The sequence below is a fragment of the Eubalaena glacialis genome, chromosome 4, assembly GCF_028564815.1.
Source record: "Eubalaena glacialis isolate mEubGla1 chromosome 4, mEubGla1.1.hap2.+ XY, whole genome shotgun sequence".
Classification (NCBI taxonomy): Eukaryota; Metazoa; Chordata; class Mammalia; order Artiodactyla; family Balaenidae; genus Eubalaena; species Eubalaena glacialis.
In genome coordinates, this window is record NC_083719.1 from 185,397,843 (window position 1) to 185,414,775 (window position 16,933).

The 16,933-nt window shown below is 62.3% G+C and overlaps 1 protein-coding gene across 5 annotated transcripts in view; it reads left to right on the forward strand.

Moving 5' to 3' along the window:
- CSNK1G2 (casein kinase 1 gamma 2) overlaps window positions 1-16,584 on the forward strand; it is a 28,002-nt gene extending 11,418 nt beyond the window's left edge. Inside the window, exons 2-12 of one of the 5 annotated variants that reach the window (XM_061190824.1) lie at window positions 6,181-6,613; window positions 13,353-13,393; window positions 13,543-13,612; window positions 13,691-13,839; window positions 13,937-14,171; window positions 14,237-14,322; window positions 14,401-14,485; window positions 14,587-14,735; window positions 14,904-14,987; window positions 15,072-15,178; window positions 15,670-16,584. In XM_061190824.1, coding sequence (XP_061046807.1) covers window positions 6,430-6,613; window positions 13,353-13,393; window positions 13,543-13,612; window positions 13,691-13,839; window positions 13,937-14,171; window positions 14,237-14,322; window positions 14,401-14,485; window positions 14,587-14,735; window positions 14,904-14,987; window positions 15,072-15,178; window positions 15,670-15,724 — 1,245 coding nt within the window. In that variant the 5' untranslated portion in view covers window positions 6,181-6,429 and the 3' untranslated portion in view covers window positions 15,725-16,584. Of the gene's footprint in view, window positions 1-6,180; window positions 6,614-12,988; window positions 13,074-13,352; window positions 13,394-13,542; window positions 13,840-13,936; window positions 14,172-14,236; window positions 14,323-14,400; window positions 14,486-14,586; window positions 14,736-14,903; window positions 15,179-15,669 lie in introns of those variants that run through there. The other 4 variants (XM_061190825.1, XM_061190821.1, XM_061190822.1 and 1 more) reach the window with 4 other exon arrangements.
- The last annotated feature ends 349 nt before the right edge of the window (window positions 16,585-16,933 follow it).

Here is a 16,933-nt window from a genome sequence, read left to right on the forward strand (position 1 = left end):
CCTCAAGGGGGCCGCAGCCGCGATCCCACCAGAGTCCCGGCGTTTTCCAGGCGGCACCCACCAGGGCCTGCCGTGTGCGGTGGAGCCGGGCAGCCTCCGAGAGGCCGCCCCCAGGAGGGAGGCTGCCCACCTCCGCCCCAGACTGGCCCTGCCTCTGGGCCAGGGCTGTGCCCGTGATGTCGGCCAGGGACTGTGACATCACTGGGTGGAGGCGCTCAGAGAAGGGGGTTCCCGGGGCCTCCGCGAGGGGGACCTGGCCTGGGCCCTGACGAGATGGAGGACCCCCCAAAGAACACGGCAGGTAACTCACCTGAGCTGGAAGGCAGGCCAGGGGCCGCCTGGGGACTGGCCTGGGGCGGCGAGGGGGGTGGGTCGGGGCTCAGCGGGGCCTGTGGAATTTAAGTTGGCCATGAGGGTCTGAGCAGAGCCCACACCCCTGTAGGGCCTTCCCTGCGTGGGAGGAGAGTCCAGGTGCCCCTGGGAGGACCTGAGGGCCATGTTGGTTGGGTCGAGACTGGCTTTGTTTTAGGATCGGGTCAAGGACTGAGTACCCCCCCACCCATGATGAGTTTTAGCTTCGGCGCTTGCATCAGGGCTGGCATCACACACACCTGCCTCCCAGTCCCCCAGGTGTGCCGGGGGGCACCTGCAGCCTCCCAGGCTCCTGGCAACGTTTGGCTCTGGTTTTAGCCCTGTGTCCACTCTCTGTTACCCCTGCTCCCCCCAGGTCAGCGGGGGACTCGCTCTTGCCGTCCCCCCTGAGGTCAGGAGGGGACCCAGGATAACCGTCATGTGGATGGTGGGGCGACCTCTCCGTGCGTGCTGGGGGTGGCTGCTCTCGTTCATGGGGTGAGCAGGGCTGGCGTCCTGTCCCTGGGAGGCTCAGGGTCTAGGACTCCTCACCCGCCTCCCCGCGGTGGCCACACGCCTGCTCAGCTGCTGTGGGCCCGGCCGGGTGAGCTGCGGTGGGGCCTCTGGCATCGCGTGTGGGCTGGGGGCCAGGGTGGGGAGTACACACACCAGGGTCTCTGGTTTTGCCCCTGGCTGCCCGCCGGGAGCCCCGTGGACGTCGGGGCGTGGGGGCCAACACGGTGCGCCTAGCGCCGCAGCCCCTGTCAACGCGGGCTGTGCTCAGGCTTGCGGCTCACACAGAGCCCCTTCCCTGCTGTGCCCGGTCATGCCCGTCTCTGCACAGCGCCTCCTGGACCCTTGGCCCGCTGGCTGCCGCAGGTGTGCTCGCGAACGTGCCTCTCCGCGCTGGCTGGAGGGCCCCCTGCTGGACCGTGTGAGCGGGAGAACAGGCCTGCCGCTGGGGGTGTGGCTGGGAGCCCACTGCTGCCCGAGCCCTGGGCGCGGCGTAAGCGCTCACCTAACACGAGCCATCCCAGGAGGTGGCAGAGGAGAAGGGTCTGCCAAGGGGAGTGTCGCCGGACCCTGAGTCTTGCGTCCTGCAGGGGCTGGGAGCGAGGGCCTGGGAGTGAGCACCTGGGGGTAGGGGCGCTTCCAAACAAGCCCGAGGGGGCGTGTCTCGTGGCTTTGTGGCCGTCAGAGGTTCCGTGGGCTCGGAAGGGTTTGCACCTGGGGATGTGAGGCCAGGCGGAGGCGAAGGCCATGCCTCTGTGGATCTCGGGCTGGGGCCGAGAGCACGTCCTACATGGCCTGAAAGAGGGGGTCGCAGCCCGGAAAGGAGGCCTGCTAGGGAGCCAGGTGCCAGTGGCCGGGCCAGGGCTCCCAGGCAGGTGGGCTTGGAGTACAGAGGAGTGGGGCCCTGGGAGGGGTTGCTTGTGTGTGCTGTGGGGCTGGGCAGTGTCGGGGCCCCCTTCCCCATAAAAGCTGCTTGCACAAAGCGGGACCCAGACCTGAATCCCTACCCGCGGGGGTGCGTGGGTCACGGTGGCGGGACGCGGGACTGCGAGGCGCCCGCCCACCCGCCCCGCACTGGCGCGGCGCGCCCAGTCCTCCTGGCCTCGTCTGCGTGGAGACCACCCTCAGAGGCTCCCTAAGAACCTCCGCGCTCGTCCCCTCCCGCTTGTGTGTGCGTCCCCCTGAGCTCACGGCCCCATGGTGGCCTGCTGCTGGCGTCCGCCTGCCCCGCACACTGGCTGCTTCTGCAGCTTGCAGGCGGGAGTGCCTGGCGGGAGTGCCCGGGGCGTCCTCGGGGAGTGGAGCCGAGGAGCTGGGAGAACGCAGGGGTCACCTTTTAATCTTTGAAATTCCCGTGGGTTTTACATCCGCCTCTGGCGTGCCTGCATGTGTGTGCACAGGCCTGTGTTTTTTTTTTTTTTTGATTTATTTTTGGTTGCATTGGGCTTTTTCTAGCTGTGGCGAGCGGGGGCTACTCTTCATTGTGGTGTGCAGGCTTCTCACTGCGGTGGCTTCTCTTGTTGCGGAGCACGGGCTCTAGGCGCACAGGCTTCAGTAGTTGCGGTGTGTGGGCTCAGTAGTTGTGGCGGGCTCCAGAGCACAGGCTCAGTAGCTGTGCGCACGGGCTTATTTGCTCCACGGCACGTGGGATCTTCCCGGACCAGGGCTCGAACCCATTTCCCCTGCATTGGCAGGAGGATTCTTAACCACTGCGCCACCAGGGAAGTCCCCAGGCGTGTGTTTTTAATTTCTTTCTGACAGGAAAGAAAATCCGGCTGGAAACCACCCTTAAGTGTCCATCAGCAGGGTGGCCTGTAGATTTTGGTGTTCCCTCTCTATGGAATCCGGGAGGATTTCAGAGGAATGAGGGTAGCGTGTCCAGGCGTGTGGTCCGGGAACAAGGTGCCCAGGGAGTACAGGGTACGGGCTCGCTGCGTGTGTGTAGGTCTCGAAACAGCAGACGTAGGGGGCCGGGCACCAGGAGCTGTGGCTTCAGTTTTCTGCAGGAATCCCACGCTGGCTGGTTCCCATCTCAGGGAGCGTTTGCCCCCTGCCTGGTCCTGCTCCATCTGGCCTCTCGGCAGCTCCAGAAGTGAGTCGTGTGCACAGTCTCCTGTGTGGTCAGGCGTCCGGCCGCTCCGAGCCTGGCTCCACCTGGTCCCTGTGTGCACCTTCCCCGCTGCTAGGTGCCTTTTCCACAGGCACCCGTGAGATGAGCGCGTGTCCGGCGCTGGCACGGGCACTGGGAGCGACGTGTGCCCGGAGGTGAAGCGGGACCCCCACGTCCCGGGCAGCTGTCCCAAAGCCGGGCGGCAGCAATGCCGGGGGATGCAGAGGGCGTGGGTGGGCGCGGGAGGGGGGCAGCTCCTCCGGCAATTAAAATAGAGCTTCCACCTGACCCAGCAGTTGCAGCCTGCGTCTGAGCCGGGAGACAGCACTCGTCTCCTGGGGGCTGCACACAAACACCCCGGCCGCACAGTTCACTGCAGCCCGAAGGCGGGCACAGCCCAGGTGTCCTCCCGTGGTTGAGCGTGCCCTCCACACATAGCAGCATCCCTCCGCCACGAGAAGGACAGAAGCCCTGACACTCGTGGACGGACCCTGAGAACACGATGCTCAGAGAAGCCAGACGGAGAAGGACCCACGGTGTGTGATTCCACTGATGGGAAACGTCCAGAACGGGCAGATCCACAGACACAGAGAGTGGGTTCCTGGTTGTCAGGGGCTGGGGAGAGGGGGAGGAGGTGACTGCTGATGGGGACGGGGCTTCTTGTTGGGGTGATGGAATGTGCTAGAATTTGAGGTGATTGTAGCACAACTCTGCAAGCATAAGCCGTGGTTCAGTAAGAACCGTTGAACTGTCCACTTTATTTATTTTGGCCGTGCCGCGCGGCATGTGGGATCTAGTTCTCTGACCAGGGATCGAACCCAGAGCCCCTGCATTGGGAGCGTGGAGTCTTAGCCACTGGACCAGCGGGGAGGTCCCACTATTTCCTTTGTTGTTAATGTAGCTATTTCCTTGTAAGTTTGTAATGGCTGTTCCCAGTCGACTCCCAAATTCCTGATGGTGAACAGCTGTCCCCCCGCCCGCCCCCCACAGGGAACTAACCGCTTACAGGTGGGGAGCAGCCTGGCCCGTGGGTCGGAAGCCCTGAGACGCCGAGAGTGTGGGGAGCGGCCTGCTCTGTCCAGGGCCCGGTTCCTCGGCCACGCCCCTCCCTGCCTGCCTTTGGGCCTGCAGTGCCCCTGTGGCGTCCCCTCGGCTCAGGTCCATCTCCTGTGAGTGCAGCCAGTGAAGGTGGAGACAGACGGGTGGCCACCCGAGCAGGGGCACCGCTTGGCCAGCGACCAGTGTGTCGTCCACAGGCGCGGACAGCGCTGGTCTTGGGCGGGGGCGTGCTGCTGGCGGTCGGAGCCGTGCGCACGCGGCCCCGGGCCGGCCCCTTGCTCGGGTGGCGCGGCTGCGGTGCTGGGGTGTCAGCTGGCGGGAACCCCAGGCAGCGGTGGAGCTGGGCGCGCAGTTCTTATTGGGGTCGGATTGTCCACACACACCGTCCATGTGGTTGGGAAGCTGCCGGCCTTAAACGGTGAGGTTTGTCCTGAAGCCTGGGCCCCTGCCTGTCTGGGCATCTCCTGGGCTCCCGGGCTCTGGCTGCTCTGGCCCTGCACGTCCCCCCCCCAGGCAGCGATGACCTGCGTGGGTGCCGAGCACGGACTGGCGTGTGCACGCGTGTGTGAGCTTCCCCCCACCCCATCCTGCCGGCTGTGGGCCTGCCTCTGGGTACATGGCCAGAGGTCCCCTCATTCGGGCCTGTCCTCGGCCTGCGACTCTTGGCACCTGTGCTGTCGGTGACACACGGTGGCTGGCTGGCCCTTCCGTCCATCTGTGCCGGCCAGGCCCTTGGTGGTAGGTGGGGACGCTGGGGGCCATGTGGGCGGCCAGTTGGGGGCTCGGGCACCCACGGGGGTGGGAGGCGACCCCCTCATCGCCCCCCCAGGGCACCAGGCCTCAGTGCTGGTCCTGCCACAGCCCGCCGGGGGCCCCTCGGGTGCCTTCATGGGCTGTGGATGAGCTGCAGCTGGTCCGCCTACCTGGCGTGAAGAGCCAACGACCGTGGGCAGGGCCCTCACCTCCCCTCACCCCTCCTCGCCCCTGCAGACGTTCAGGGGGGCGTGGCCTCCACCAGGTGTCAGCCCTTGAGTGCCTGGTGGGGAGGGGAGCACAGGTGTGAGCCTCGCAGTGGCCACTCTGGGCTGGGGGGAGCTTGGGCAGGCAGAGGGCATGGGGAGGCGTTATAGGAGCAGGTTAGCGTTTTCTTTCTAAAGCGGTTCTGTGGCTTTGGCGTGAGAATTGGCCAGAGGGGACAGGAGGAGGCGAGGGCCTGTAGGAGGGCGCCGCGCTGTGGGAGGGCCTGTGACCCTCGCTGAGAGGAGGGGGCGGCTTGAGAGGCTCGGCCAGCTGGCAGGGGAGAGCCCCGTCCGTCTGAGCTGCAGGGTGACTACTCCACATGGGGGTGGGAGGAGGGAGAAGCCGGCCCCACAGACAGACCTTGGGGGTGTATCCGCACCCCCCAGCTCGGGTGGCCAGCCCCTCCCTGTAACCCGGAGGGCTATCGGGGTGCCCGCCGTTCCCGCCACAGCGCAGCTTTCTGCTGGAGAGCCCAGGCCGGACTCGCCTTGGGGGCACGTGTCCAGCCAGCCCCGTCAGGCTCAGAGCCCATCTGCCTGCCCTCGGGGCCCTCGCAGCCCCTCCTGCCTGCTCACTCTCCCGCAGCAGCAGCCGGTCACCCACCTGACCACAGGGTCACGGGCTCCTGGAACGAGGCCCAGGGATGTTGATGTCACCTGGATATTGGGCAGGGGTGGGGTGGGGGAGAGGCAGCTCGGAGGCCCCCCGGGTCTGTGGCAGGGGCCTGTCTCCTAGCCTCGGGCACTTTCTGCTCTGCACCTGTCCTCTTCTGAGGAGCAGGGCTGGGGCCTCTGTTGCTCAACTAGGCGTCTCCTCTCCCAGCACAGCCGTCCTCTAGCCTGGGGTGGGCCGGCAGGCGGCACGTGGAATTCTCGGAGGCCCGGGCCTCCCTCCCCTCTGCCCCCAGAAGGTCACAGGTTGCACGAGCCTCCCTCCCCTCTGCCCCCAGAAGGTCACAGGTCGCACCTGCATGTCAGAGATCTTTCCAGAACGCGGTCCCGCCACCACTTAACGTCCAGTCCCGGGTCCCCGGCCAGGCTGTGCTCTGGGCCCCGGGGTGCGTGGCGGGTGGGCGGGCGGGCGCGTGCATTGTGGCCTTCTAACCCGCGCCTCTGTTTCTCCTGCAGCCGAGAGCCACGAGATTTGAGCCCCCGGGACCCGTCAGCAGCATGTGTCCTCCCCTCATGCGTGACCCCGAGGCCACCAAGATGAGCGCTGCGGCCGGGCCCTTGCAAGCGCCCGTGTCTCACTAGCAGGAGCCCGCTGGGCGCCATGGGGCGCTAGCCCCGAAGAGCCACCGCGACCGCAGGTCTCCGTGGAGCCGGGATTTGCACGGCAGCAGAGTCACCGTGGAGAGGCCAGGGTACCACAAACTTATGGATTTTGACAAGAAAGGAGGGAAAGGGGAGTCGGAGGAGGGCCGGAGAATGTCCAAGGCCGCCAGCCGGAGCAGCCACGGCGTCCGGAGCTCGGGGACCAGCTCGGGGGTCCTGATGGTGGGCCCCAACTTCCGGGTCGGGAAGAAGATAGGCTGTGGCAACTTCGGGGAGCTCCGGCTAGGTGAGCCCCGCTCGTTCACTTCCGGGGACGCGGGGGCGGGGGTGGTCGTGAGGGCTGGGAACGCAGGTAAGCGCTTGTGGGTTTCTGTCCCCCGCCCCCCGAGGAGGCGCTGCAGAGGGCTGGACCCCGACAGCTGTGGGGCGGTCGTGCCGGGGGCTCCAGGCCCACAGAGCTCGGGAGGATGGCGACGCGGAGCTGGGGGTCCAGGGGCATCTCCTGCACAGCACTTAGTGGTTGGAGCTTAGTGGTGGGCGACCCCCAGCCCCCGTCTAGTGGTCCGTGTCTGTCTGTCAGCTGGTGTTGCTGGTGTCTGAGACGCCCAGCGGCCCCGCAAGGCTGGGAGGAGAGGCCCGTCCTGAGCCTGAACCTTGGCCGTGCCAGAGGCGCTGGGATGGGGCTCAGCAGCGGATCCTCACTGCCCTGGGCTCTGGGTTTCTGAGCCAGTGGGCTGTCAGCAGCGGGGGCCCAAACTGCTCATGGGAAGGGTGGAGGCGTGGGAGAGAGGGGCGCCCTCCCCAGAGTGCGGGGCGCCCTCCCCAGAGTGCGGGGCCCCGCGTGCCCAGCCCGACCTGCGCTGCACGGTGGCCGACTCTTCAGCTTCCCCTGATGGGGCTTCCGCGACCCAACCCTGCTGCCCCATTAGCGTGTGCACGTGTGTGTGCGCATACGCACACCGGCTGGCACACGCACACTCACGTCCCCCGGCCCAGTCCTGTCCTACAGCCTGGGGGTGCCCCTTGTGGCTTTGGGGACCCAGATGGCTGTCCTGGGTTCTGGCCTTGGCACTGGGAGCCGCAGCCTGAACAGCACAGGTCTGGGTAAACAGATGGTGGAGCGTGTGCTGGGGACTGCGGGGGTAGCGGCTTTTGGCTTAAAACGCTTTTTAAGAATCAAGGTTTGGTTGTTGCTCCATACCTCGGTATGCGAAACCCGCGGTACAGAGGGCTGACTGTATTGGTTGTGCTGTGCGGTTTCATGTCAGGGGCTGGAGCAGCTGCAGATTTCGGTATCCTCTGGGGCTCCTGGAAGCATTCCCCTGGAGGCCGAGGGGCAACTGTGTTCTTTCCTGCCAGGCTCCTCCTCAGTGCATGTGGTTTTCTGGGCCTGCAGTTAGTCTCTGTTTGTTACTCTGTCCATTTGTATGACTGCACCCCCTTTTGTTCGTGCGTTCTCCTGCTCAGGGACATTTGACTGTGCCCAGATTTGGGGTGTTGTGAATAAAATTGCCCTGAGCACCCTTCTTCAAGTCTCGTGCACAAGTGTTTTCATCAAAGTGCTGGGTCACGTGTGCTTCTGAGAAACTGCCAGGCTGGTTTCCAAAGCAGTCGTACCACTTGACACTCCCGCGGGCAGCGTGTGAAGGTTCTCAGTATCCCACATCCTCATCAACACTTGGAGTTGTCAGGCTTTTCCATTTGGAGCGTGCTAGCGGGTGTGAAGTGGTGCCTCACTGTGGAGTTTATTTGCATTTCCCTGATGACTCCTGTTGACCACTGTTCTCCTGTATATAGTATGTCTTGTCTTGTGCCTGTTTCAAAGATTTTCTTTTTATCTCTGGGTTCAGATTTTGATTCGGCCTTAATTTAGGTGTGGTTTTCTGTTTATCCTGCTTTGGGTTCATTGCGCTTCTAGGATATGTATATTAACACTCTTTTATTAAATTTGGAAAAACTTTGCCATCATTACCTCAAATGTTCTTTCTGCCTCTGTTTCGTCTCTCATTCTCATACTCCAGTCACACATTAGGAGTGTTTGATGCTGTCCCACAGGTCCCTCAGGTTCCTCTCAGTTTTTTTTTCAGTCTCTTTTCTTTCTTCAGCCTGGATAGTTTTTATTGCCTTATTGTAAGCTCACCCTTGTTTTTTTTCTGCAGCGTCCAATATATTATTTGATACATCCACTGAATTTTTCATTTGATACACGGTATTTTTCACTTCCATTTGATTTCCTTATTCTGTTGAGATTTCCCATCTGCTTGTTCATTTTGCCCATCTTTTCCTTAAAATCCTCGAACACACTTGGAATAGCTTTTTAAAAAGATATATTTATTTTACTTATTTATTTTTGGCTGCATTGGGTCTTAGTTGCGGCATGCGGGATCTTTGTTGCAGTGCACGGGCTTCTCTCTAGTTGTGGCGCATGGGCTTCTCTCTAGTTGTGGCGTGCAGGCTCCAGAGCGCATGGGCTGTCTAGTTGAGGCGTGTGGGATCTTAGTTCCCTGACCAGGGATCGAACCCGCATCCCCTGCATTGGAAGGCAGATTCTTAACCACTGGATCACCAGGGAAGTCCCAGCTTTTTTTAAATTGAGGTATAGTTGATTTACAATGTTGTATTAATTTCTGCTGTATAGCAAAGTGATTCAGTTATACATATATTCTTTTTTAAATATTCTTTTTCATATTGGTTTATCATAGGATACTGAATGTAGTTCTCTGTACGATACAGTAGGACCTTGTTGTATCTGCTGATGTCTTAGCTAACATCTGCTAACCCCAATCTCCCACTCCATCCCTCCCCCAACCCCTCCTCCTTGGCAACCACCAGTCTGTCCTGTATGTCTGTGATTCTGTTTCATAGATAGACTCCACATATAAGTGCTATCATATGGTGTTTGTCTTTCCCTTTCTGACTTGCTTCACTTAATGAGCTAATCTCTGGGTCAATCCATGTTGCCACAAATGGTATTATTTCATTCTTTTTTATGGCTGAGTAGTATTCCACTGTGTGTGTGTGTGTGTGTGTGTGTGTGTGTGTGTACACATCTTTTTTCTCCATTCCTCTGTTGATGGACATTTAGGTTGTTTCCATGTCTTGACTGTTGTAAATAATGCTGCTAATGAACACAGGGGTTCATGTATCTTTTTGGATTAGAGGTTTGTCTGGATATATGCCCAGGAGTGGGATTGCTGGATCATATGGTAATTCTCTTTTTAGTTTTCTGAGGAACCTCCATACTGTTTTCCACAGTGGCTGCACCAATTTACATTCCCACCAACAGTGTAGGAGCGTTCCCTTTTGCAGTAGCTATTTTAAATGCAGCGTCTGTGGTGCCTTTGACGCTGTTTTTCCTTCTTGCAGTGCTGTTCCTTTTTTCACATGTCTAGTGATGTTTTATTGTGTGTTGGACAATGTGGGTGCCACACGTGAGGTCTGGATCATGCTTCATCCTGGTGACTCATCTTGACCCCATCAGGGACTGTTTTTTTCAGCTTTGATAAGGTGCGTGGCGAGCAGGCATTACTCAAGGGCTGGAGTTGCCCCCTCCCAGTGTGTGGGCTTTCTGGGTTCTCAGCCAAATGTCTGGGGAGTTCAGGGCGGCCTCCGTGCTCTGGATGGTGGAGGCTCCAGCGTCTTCCTGCCCTGTGCAGCCCCGGCATCTCCCTTCTGCTCATGGCCCCCCGGAGGCGTTCTCTGTCAGGCCTTGCAGACTCTCCCACTTTTCACACCTACTGCTGAGCTGGCTGTGGGTGAGGCTCAGAGCCTGGAGCACCCGAGGTCCCCGGGAAACTGTAAATCCAGACTTCAGATGCCCGCGTGCACGTGCGCACACACACACTCTCACCTTAAACTCAGCTGGACTCCAGGACTTTGGCTTCCCCACATGCACAGTCAAAACAGGAGATTTCTTGACCAAGACACAGAATAAGATGACCAATTACCAGAAAGGATCAGTTAGACATCATCAAAGTTTAAATATCCAAAAATGTTAAGAGCACGAGTAGGGGGACTTTCCTGGTGGCACAGTGGTTAAGAATCCGCCTGCCAATGCAGGGGACACGGGTTCGAGCCCTGGTCCGGGAGGATCCCACATGCCACAGAGAAACTAAGCCCTCGCACCACAACTACTGAGCCCACGTGCCACAACTACTGAAGCCCGCGTGTCTAGAACCCGAGCTCCGCAACAAGAGAAGCCACCGCAATGAGAAGCCCGGGCACTGCAACGAAGAGTAGCCCCCGCTCACTGCAACTAGAGAAGGCCCGCACACAGCAACGAAGACCCAAAGCAGTCAAAAATAAGTAAAATTAAATAAAAAAAAAAAAAGTGCGAGTAGGCGAGCCACAGACTGGGAGGTGCTATTTGCTGAGCACCATTGGACAAAGTGCTGGTACCCAGGACGCAGGAGAAGACAACAGCTTGGTCAGTAATAAAAAAACAGGTGCTGCGATTAAAACTGGGCAAGAGATCTGAACAGACACCTCCCAGAAGCAGACGGACAAGCGGCTGGGGGGCGTGGAGGGCGCCTCGCCTTGTTGGCCCCGGACAGGACTTCTGCTCCGTGCGCAGCACAAGCCAGCAAACCTGCCCGAGAAGTGACCCGACCCTCGCAGGAAGGCCCGTGTGCAGCGTTCAGTAACGGACACTGGAGACGGGCCAGGTGTGTCCGTGCTGCGACGGACGCGCCCGGGCAGGAAGCCAGAGCGAGCCGCGTCATGCGTGTGCAGGGAACCCCAAGGAGCAGGGAGCATGTGCGGTGGTTCCGCCGCTCGGGAGGTGAGGTGGCGGTGACGCGCTCTGTCCTCACGGGATCGGGGTGGCACAGGAGCACGCATTTGCCAAAGCTCATCAAATGCTGTGCGTTTCCCAGGTAAATGCCTCCTCCCAAGGGAAAGACAAGCACTAAGTACAAATCGAAGTTGATCTGCAGGCTGCAGTGTTTAGGGGGCAGGGTACTGAGGTCTGCAACGTCCAGATGCATCTGAAAATGAGATGAACAGGTGATAGCTGCGCAGCTGTGCAACAGAACAAAGCAATCGCAAATTGTGTGACCCAGGCAGCCAGGGTGTGGGGCTCCCTGCACACAGCTCTTCCCGCTTTTCTGAAATGTGTGAAACTTTCATAATAAAATGTTGAGGGGAAACACAAGAGGCATGCCTGTTATTTAATGAAAATGAGAACGAGGACTAGATGGGCACTTTCTTTCTCTGCCGCTGGGTGCCTTTTACTCGTAGTAACCGAGGGAGTGGAATCTGCAGGAGGGGCCCCTGCGGGCACCCCCTCCGCACGGTGGCAGTGAACGGAGCAGAGGAAGAAAGCCGGGAGCGGAAGAAACACAGCTGTGACCTGTCTCGGACGGCTTGATTGTCCACGTGCGGAGGCCAGAGTGGTCTTTCAGTAAACAATTAGAAAGGAATGAGTTTAGTAAGGCTGCTGCATATACCAACACAGATCAACTGTATTTCTCTGTTGGAGCAACGATTGGAAAATAAAAATTTAAGAATAGTCCCGATCGTGTAAGAGCACCAAAACCCCTCAGGTGCCTCCAGAATAAATCTAACAAAGGCCGCACACTGTCTCTACGCTGAGCGCTAAGAACGTCGCTGAGAGAAGTTAACTCTGGGGACGTGGACGGGATGGTTTTCTGCAGACTCGGGGCCACCCCTGCAGGTGTCTGGGGACCAGCTGACTCTATAGACTGGGATGGAAACCAAGGGCCTGGAGGAGCTGAGGCTGAGCTGAAGACTCCAGGCCAGGCACCACAGTGATGAGACACCCGGGATGGGCAGGGACCCGGGGGACTGACTGACAGGCATGCGGGCCCCCGACCTCGGCTCGTGGGGTCGTACACACCTGTGTCTTGGCCACCCGTGGGTGGGGCGGAACGGCCTGGTGCAGCTGTCTCCCAGATTGTCCCACTGCAGTGGGATGGAGAGGAGGCTGAGGCCTCTTCCCACACTGGATCCTCTCAGAAATAAGATGCAGCAGCACGGCACTTCGGGCGTGAGGTCGCCTGGAGGAGCAGCGCACCGTGGGGCTGAGTCGGGGCTGAGGACCTGGAAAGGTGGGAGGGGCAGAGAGGGTGGAGCGGTGTACACGGCGCTCACTGTGCGTGCAGAGGGCCGCCCAGCGGCTGGGGCCGCCCTCTCTGGGGCTCAGCCAGTGGTAGGAACTGTGGCAGGTGAAACGCTGAGCTCCGCCGGGTTCTGGAGCTTGTGTTCTTGCGGTTTCGTGAGGTTGAGCGCCGTGGCTTGTTCTCCGTGGGCACCTGGAGGTCCGGGTGGGCCAGCGATGGGCCGCGGGAGACGTCCTGCCCCAGGCATGTCTGTCTAAGCTGAGGACGCAGGTTACGCTCCCTCCTGATGGGCTCCTGGCCGGGGCCCCTGCTTCACAGCGAGGGGGCGGGGCTTGTCCGTTGGACATGTACAGCTCAAGGCCGGAGTTCCTGGCGTTACGGCATGGGGGGCGCCCTCGGGGGTCCCTAGAGGCCGGAGCGGTGAGCGCAGGTCAGGCGGCGGGGGGGCCTCACAGAGCGTCTGGGGACGGTGGGGAGGGTGTGTGGGAGGGGTGTGATGTCTCCTCCAGGTTCCCTGCGGCTGAAGCTGAAGAAAGGCCTTGGGGTCACCAGGACTCTTTGTTGTGTTTTCACTTTTTTAGATGGGAGAAGTTGGAGCGCGTTGGCGTGCTGGCGGGAAGGATCCCGCAGAGGACTTGGGAGCAGCCCCGAGTGGGCGGAGGCAGGGTTGGCCTGGGGGGCGGTGCTGGAGGAGAGGGCAGGACGGCAGGGAGGGGGCCCAGGAGATGAGGGTGCGGGGGCAGATGGGGGTTCCCACGGCCGATGGGAGTACCTTGCGAGCCCGGGAGGGATGGGCCCATCCTTTTCCCTTCCAGGTCCGGGAGGGATGGGCCACGCTCAAGGAGGGCTGCCGCGGAACAGGAGGTGCCCCTTGGAGGGGTGGGTCGTGAGCGGTCTCCTGTGTGCTGGGGGTCCTGCCGACCTGACGTGCCTCTCCTCCCACAGGAAAGAATCTCTATACAAATGAATACGTAGCTATCAAATTGGTGAGTCCGGGTCCTGCCCCCTGCCCCCAGTCCCCAGCCCGGGCTGGGCTGGCCCCTCGCCGGCCCCCAGCGGAGGCTGTCCCCACGGGCCGGGAGGAGGGCAGGACCGCGCCCTGCGTGACATCCATGCGTCCCCTCGTCCCTCCCAGGAGCCCATCAAGTCCCGGGCGCCACAGCTGCACCTGGAGTACCGCTTCTACAAGCAGCTCAGCGCCGCAGGTACCCCGGGGCCGGGTGTGGGAGCGCAGGGGGAGCCCGCCCGGGCGTCGCGTGAGTCTGTGTGTCCTCCACCCGCAGAGGGCGTCCCTCAGGTCTACTACTTCGGCCCGTGCGGGAAGTACAACGCCATGGTGCTGGAGCTGCTCGGACCCAGCCTGGAGGACCTGTTCGACTTGTGCGACCGCACGTTCACGCTCAAGACGGTGCTCATGATCGCCATCCAGCTGGTGCGGGCCGCGGGAGGGCAGGGGGCCGGGCGCTGTGGGGCGGCAGAGGGAAGGTGGGCAGGGCAGAGGGAGCCCGCTGAGGCCCGCCCGCCCGCAGATCACGCGCATGGAGTACGTGCACACCAAGAGCCTCATCTACCGCGACGTGAAGCCCGAGAACTTCCTGGTGGGGCGACCGGGCACCAAGCGGCAGCACGCCATCCACATCATCGACTTCGGCCTGGCCAAGGAGTACATCGACCCCGAGACCAAGAAGCACATCCCGTACCGCGAGCACAAGAGCCTGACGGGCACAGCGCGCTACATGAGCATCAACACGCACCTGGGCAAGGGTGAGCGGCGCGCGGGGTGGGCGGGGGGGCGCGAGGGCCGCGCTGACCTGCCATCCCCCCCGCAGAGCAGAGCCGCCGTGATGACCTGGAGGCGCTGGGCCACATGTTCATGTACTTCCTGCGCGGCAGCCTGCCCTGGCAGGGGCTCAAGGTGGGCGCGCCGGGGCCGGGGCGGGGATGGGGGTCTCCCGCGGGCGGCGCCTCGGTGCCGACCGCGCTCTCCCTGCAGGCCGACACGCTCAAGGAGCGCTACCAGAAGATCGGGGACACCAAGCGGGCCACGCCCATCGAGGTGCTCTGTGAGAGCTTCCCAGGTGAGGGTCTGCCCCCCGGCCCCCGCGCTCCCCGCAGACCCCCTGCCCAGTGCCGCCCGCCCCCGCTCCTCCACGCCCCCCAGCCCTGTCGCTGTCCGCAGAGGAGATGGCCACGTACCTTCGCTACGTGCGGCGCCTGGACTTCTTCGAGAAGCCAGACTACGACTACCTGCGCAAGCTCTTCACCGACCTCTTTGACCGCAGCGGCTTCGTGTTCGACTACGAGTACGACTGGGCCGGGAAGCCCCTGGTACGTGGTGGGGGGGGGGAGGGGGCTGGCGCGGGAGGGGCCCCTGGCGCGTGGGGGCAGCTGGCAAGGACCCTGAAGCCCCTGTGCTCGGGGGCGGGGGTGGCTGGCACGTGACGTGGGGGCGGGGGGGTGGCTGCCGGGCCTCAGCCGCATCCTGCCCCCTTGCAGCCCACGCCCATCGGCACGGTCCACACCGACCTGCCCTCGCAGCCTCAGGTTCGGGAAAAAGCCCTGCTATACAGCAAAAACCAGGTGAGGGGCCGGCCGAGGACCCCAGCAGCGTGGGGGGGGGCAAAGCAGGGCCTACAGGACTCCCCTGCCCCTCTTGCCCTGCAGGCACTGAACTCCACGAACGGGGAGCTGAATGCCGACGACCCCACCGCTGGCCACTCCAACGCCCCCATCACGGCCCCCGCAGAGGTGGAGGTGGCCGACGACACCAAGTAAGGCCCCCGCGGTCGCTGGGGGCTGGGACTCCCTGGGCCCAACCCCTCGTGCCCATTCCCCCCCCTCGTGCCCGTTCCCCCCCCCTCGTGCCCGTTCCCCCCCCCCCGTGCCCGTTCCCCCCCCCGTGCCCGTTCCCCCCCCGTGCCCGTTCCCCCCCCTCGTGCCCGTTCCCCCCCTCGTGCCCGTTCCCCCCCCCTCGTGCCCGTTCCCCCCCTCGTGCCCGTTCCCCCCCCTCGTGCCCGTTCCCCCCCCTCGTGCCCGTCCCCCCCCCCGTGCCCGTCCCCCCCCCTCGTGCCCGTTCCCCCCCCCGTGCCCATTCCCCCCCCCGTGCCCGTCCCCCCCCCTCGTGCCCGTCCCCCCCCCGTGCCCGTCCCCCCCCCGTGCCCGTCCCCCCCCCTTGTGCCCGTCCCCCCCATCCCCTTCTTCTCCAGCCTGCACCCCCTTTCGCAGCCTGCGCCGCCTCCTAGCCTGTGCCCGCCCCTTCCAGGTGCTGCTGTTTCTTCAAGAGGAGGAAGAGAAAATCTCTGCAGCGACACAAGTGACCCCGGGGCAGTGGCCTCTGAAGCCTCCCGCTGCAGCCCCTCGGGGCCCGCTTGTCCACGGCCGCGTGGCCACCGCCGGACGCAGACTGCAGGCCCGGCAGAGCTGCCGGCCCCCACGTGGGGTCACTTCCTTCACGTAAGACTTTGGCCGAGATTTCTACACCTGTGTCTAGTCCTCCCCTCCGAGAGCATTAACTATTTAAAACAAGGAAGAGAGAAAACCACAGCGGCCGCCCTGCCTTGTGCCCCTGCGCGTCTGCTGAGTGAGTAGCGTGGCCGCCTCCGTCCAGCCCGCCGCTCGCCCGTTAGTGTCATAAAGTGCAGCTTGTCTCCCTCGATCCAAAGGCCGTTTTCTCGAGGGGGCGCTGCGGGGCGTTGCTGCCAGGGGTGAGCCCGCCCTGGGCCTCCCCAGACCAAAGGGGAAGGCGGGATGGGAGCGGCCCCCAACCAAAATGCTGCACCAAAGCCTAGGCCGGCGGGCGCGGCCCGCGGGGGTCCTGCGCACCTGCTCGTGGAGCCGCCGGCCTGGAACTCGGGGTGGCTACCGCGTGGCCCGTGGGCGGCGCGTGCCCGCAGGCTCCTTGTGTCGCTCTGCGCTGCCGGCCGAGCCGTGGAGACAAGCGCCTTAAAGCCCATCCGAGCCCCGCAGGTGCGTGCGGAGCGGGCAGCCCGTCGATGCGGCCCCCGTGGTCCCCCGGGGCCCGCGTGCTGAGGGCAGAGCAACTGGGGGTGCCCCGCGTGTGCGTCTAGGTCTTGCTTTACAAAAAGTGTACAGAAATGGCAGTTCCGTTTCTCTGATGCTTCCTGGAAGCCATAGAACTTAGGGGCTTTTTTAAAAAAATAAAGGAAAATGAAACCAATTCCAAGCGTGGTGTCCAGTCTTTCCAAGGGGCTTGGCTGAGGCAAGCAGCAGCTCAGATAGCCAAGTCCCTGGGAAGGGACAGGCTAGGAGGCAGGACAACTTGGGGAAGGAGCCAGGGAGTGGCAGCCCCCTTGCTCAGGAGAAATGAACGGTCAGAAACAAGGTAACAGAACTGAAGTGAATGTAAGAACCGGGTTTGGGACTTCCCTGGTGGCGCAGTGGTTAAGAATCCGCCTGCCAATGCAGGAGGACACAGGTTTGAGCCCTGGCCCAGGAAGATCCCACATGCCACGGAGCAACTAAGCCCAGGCGCCACAGCTACTGAGCCTGTGCTCTAAAGCCCGCGA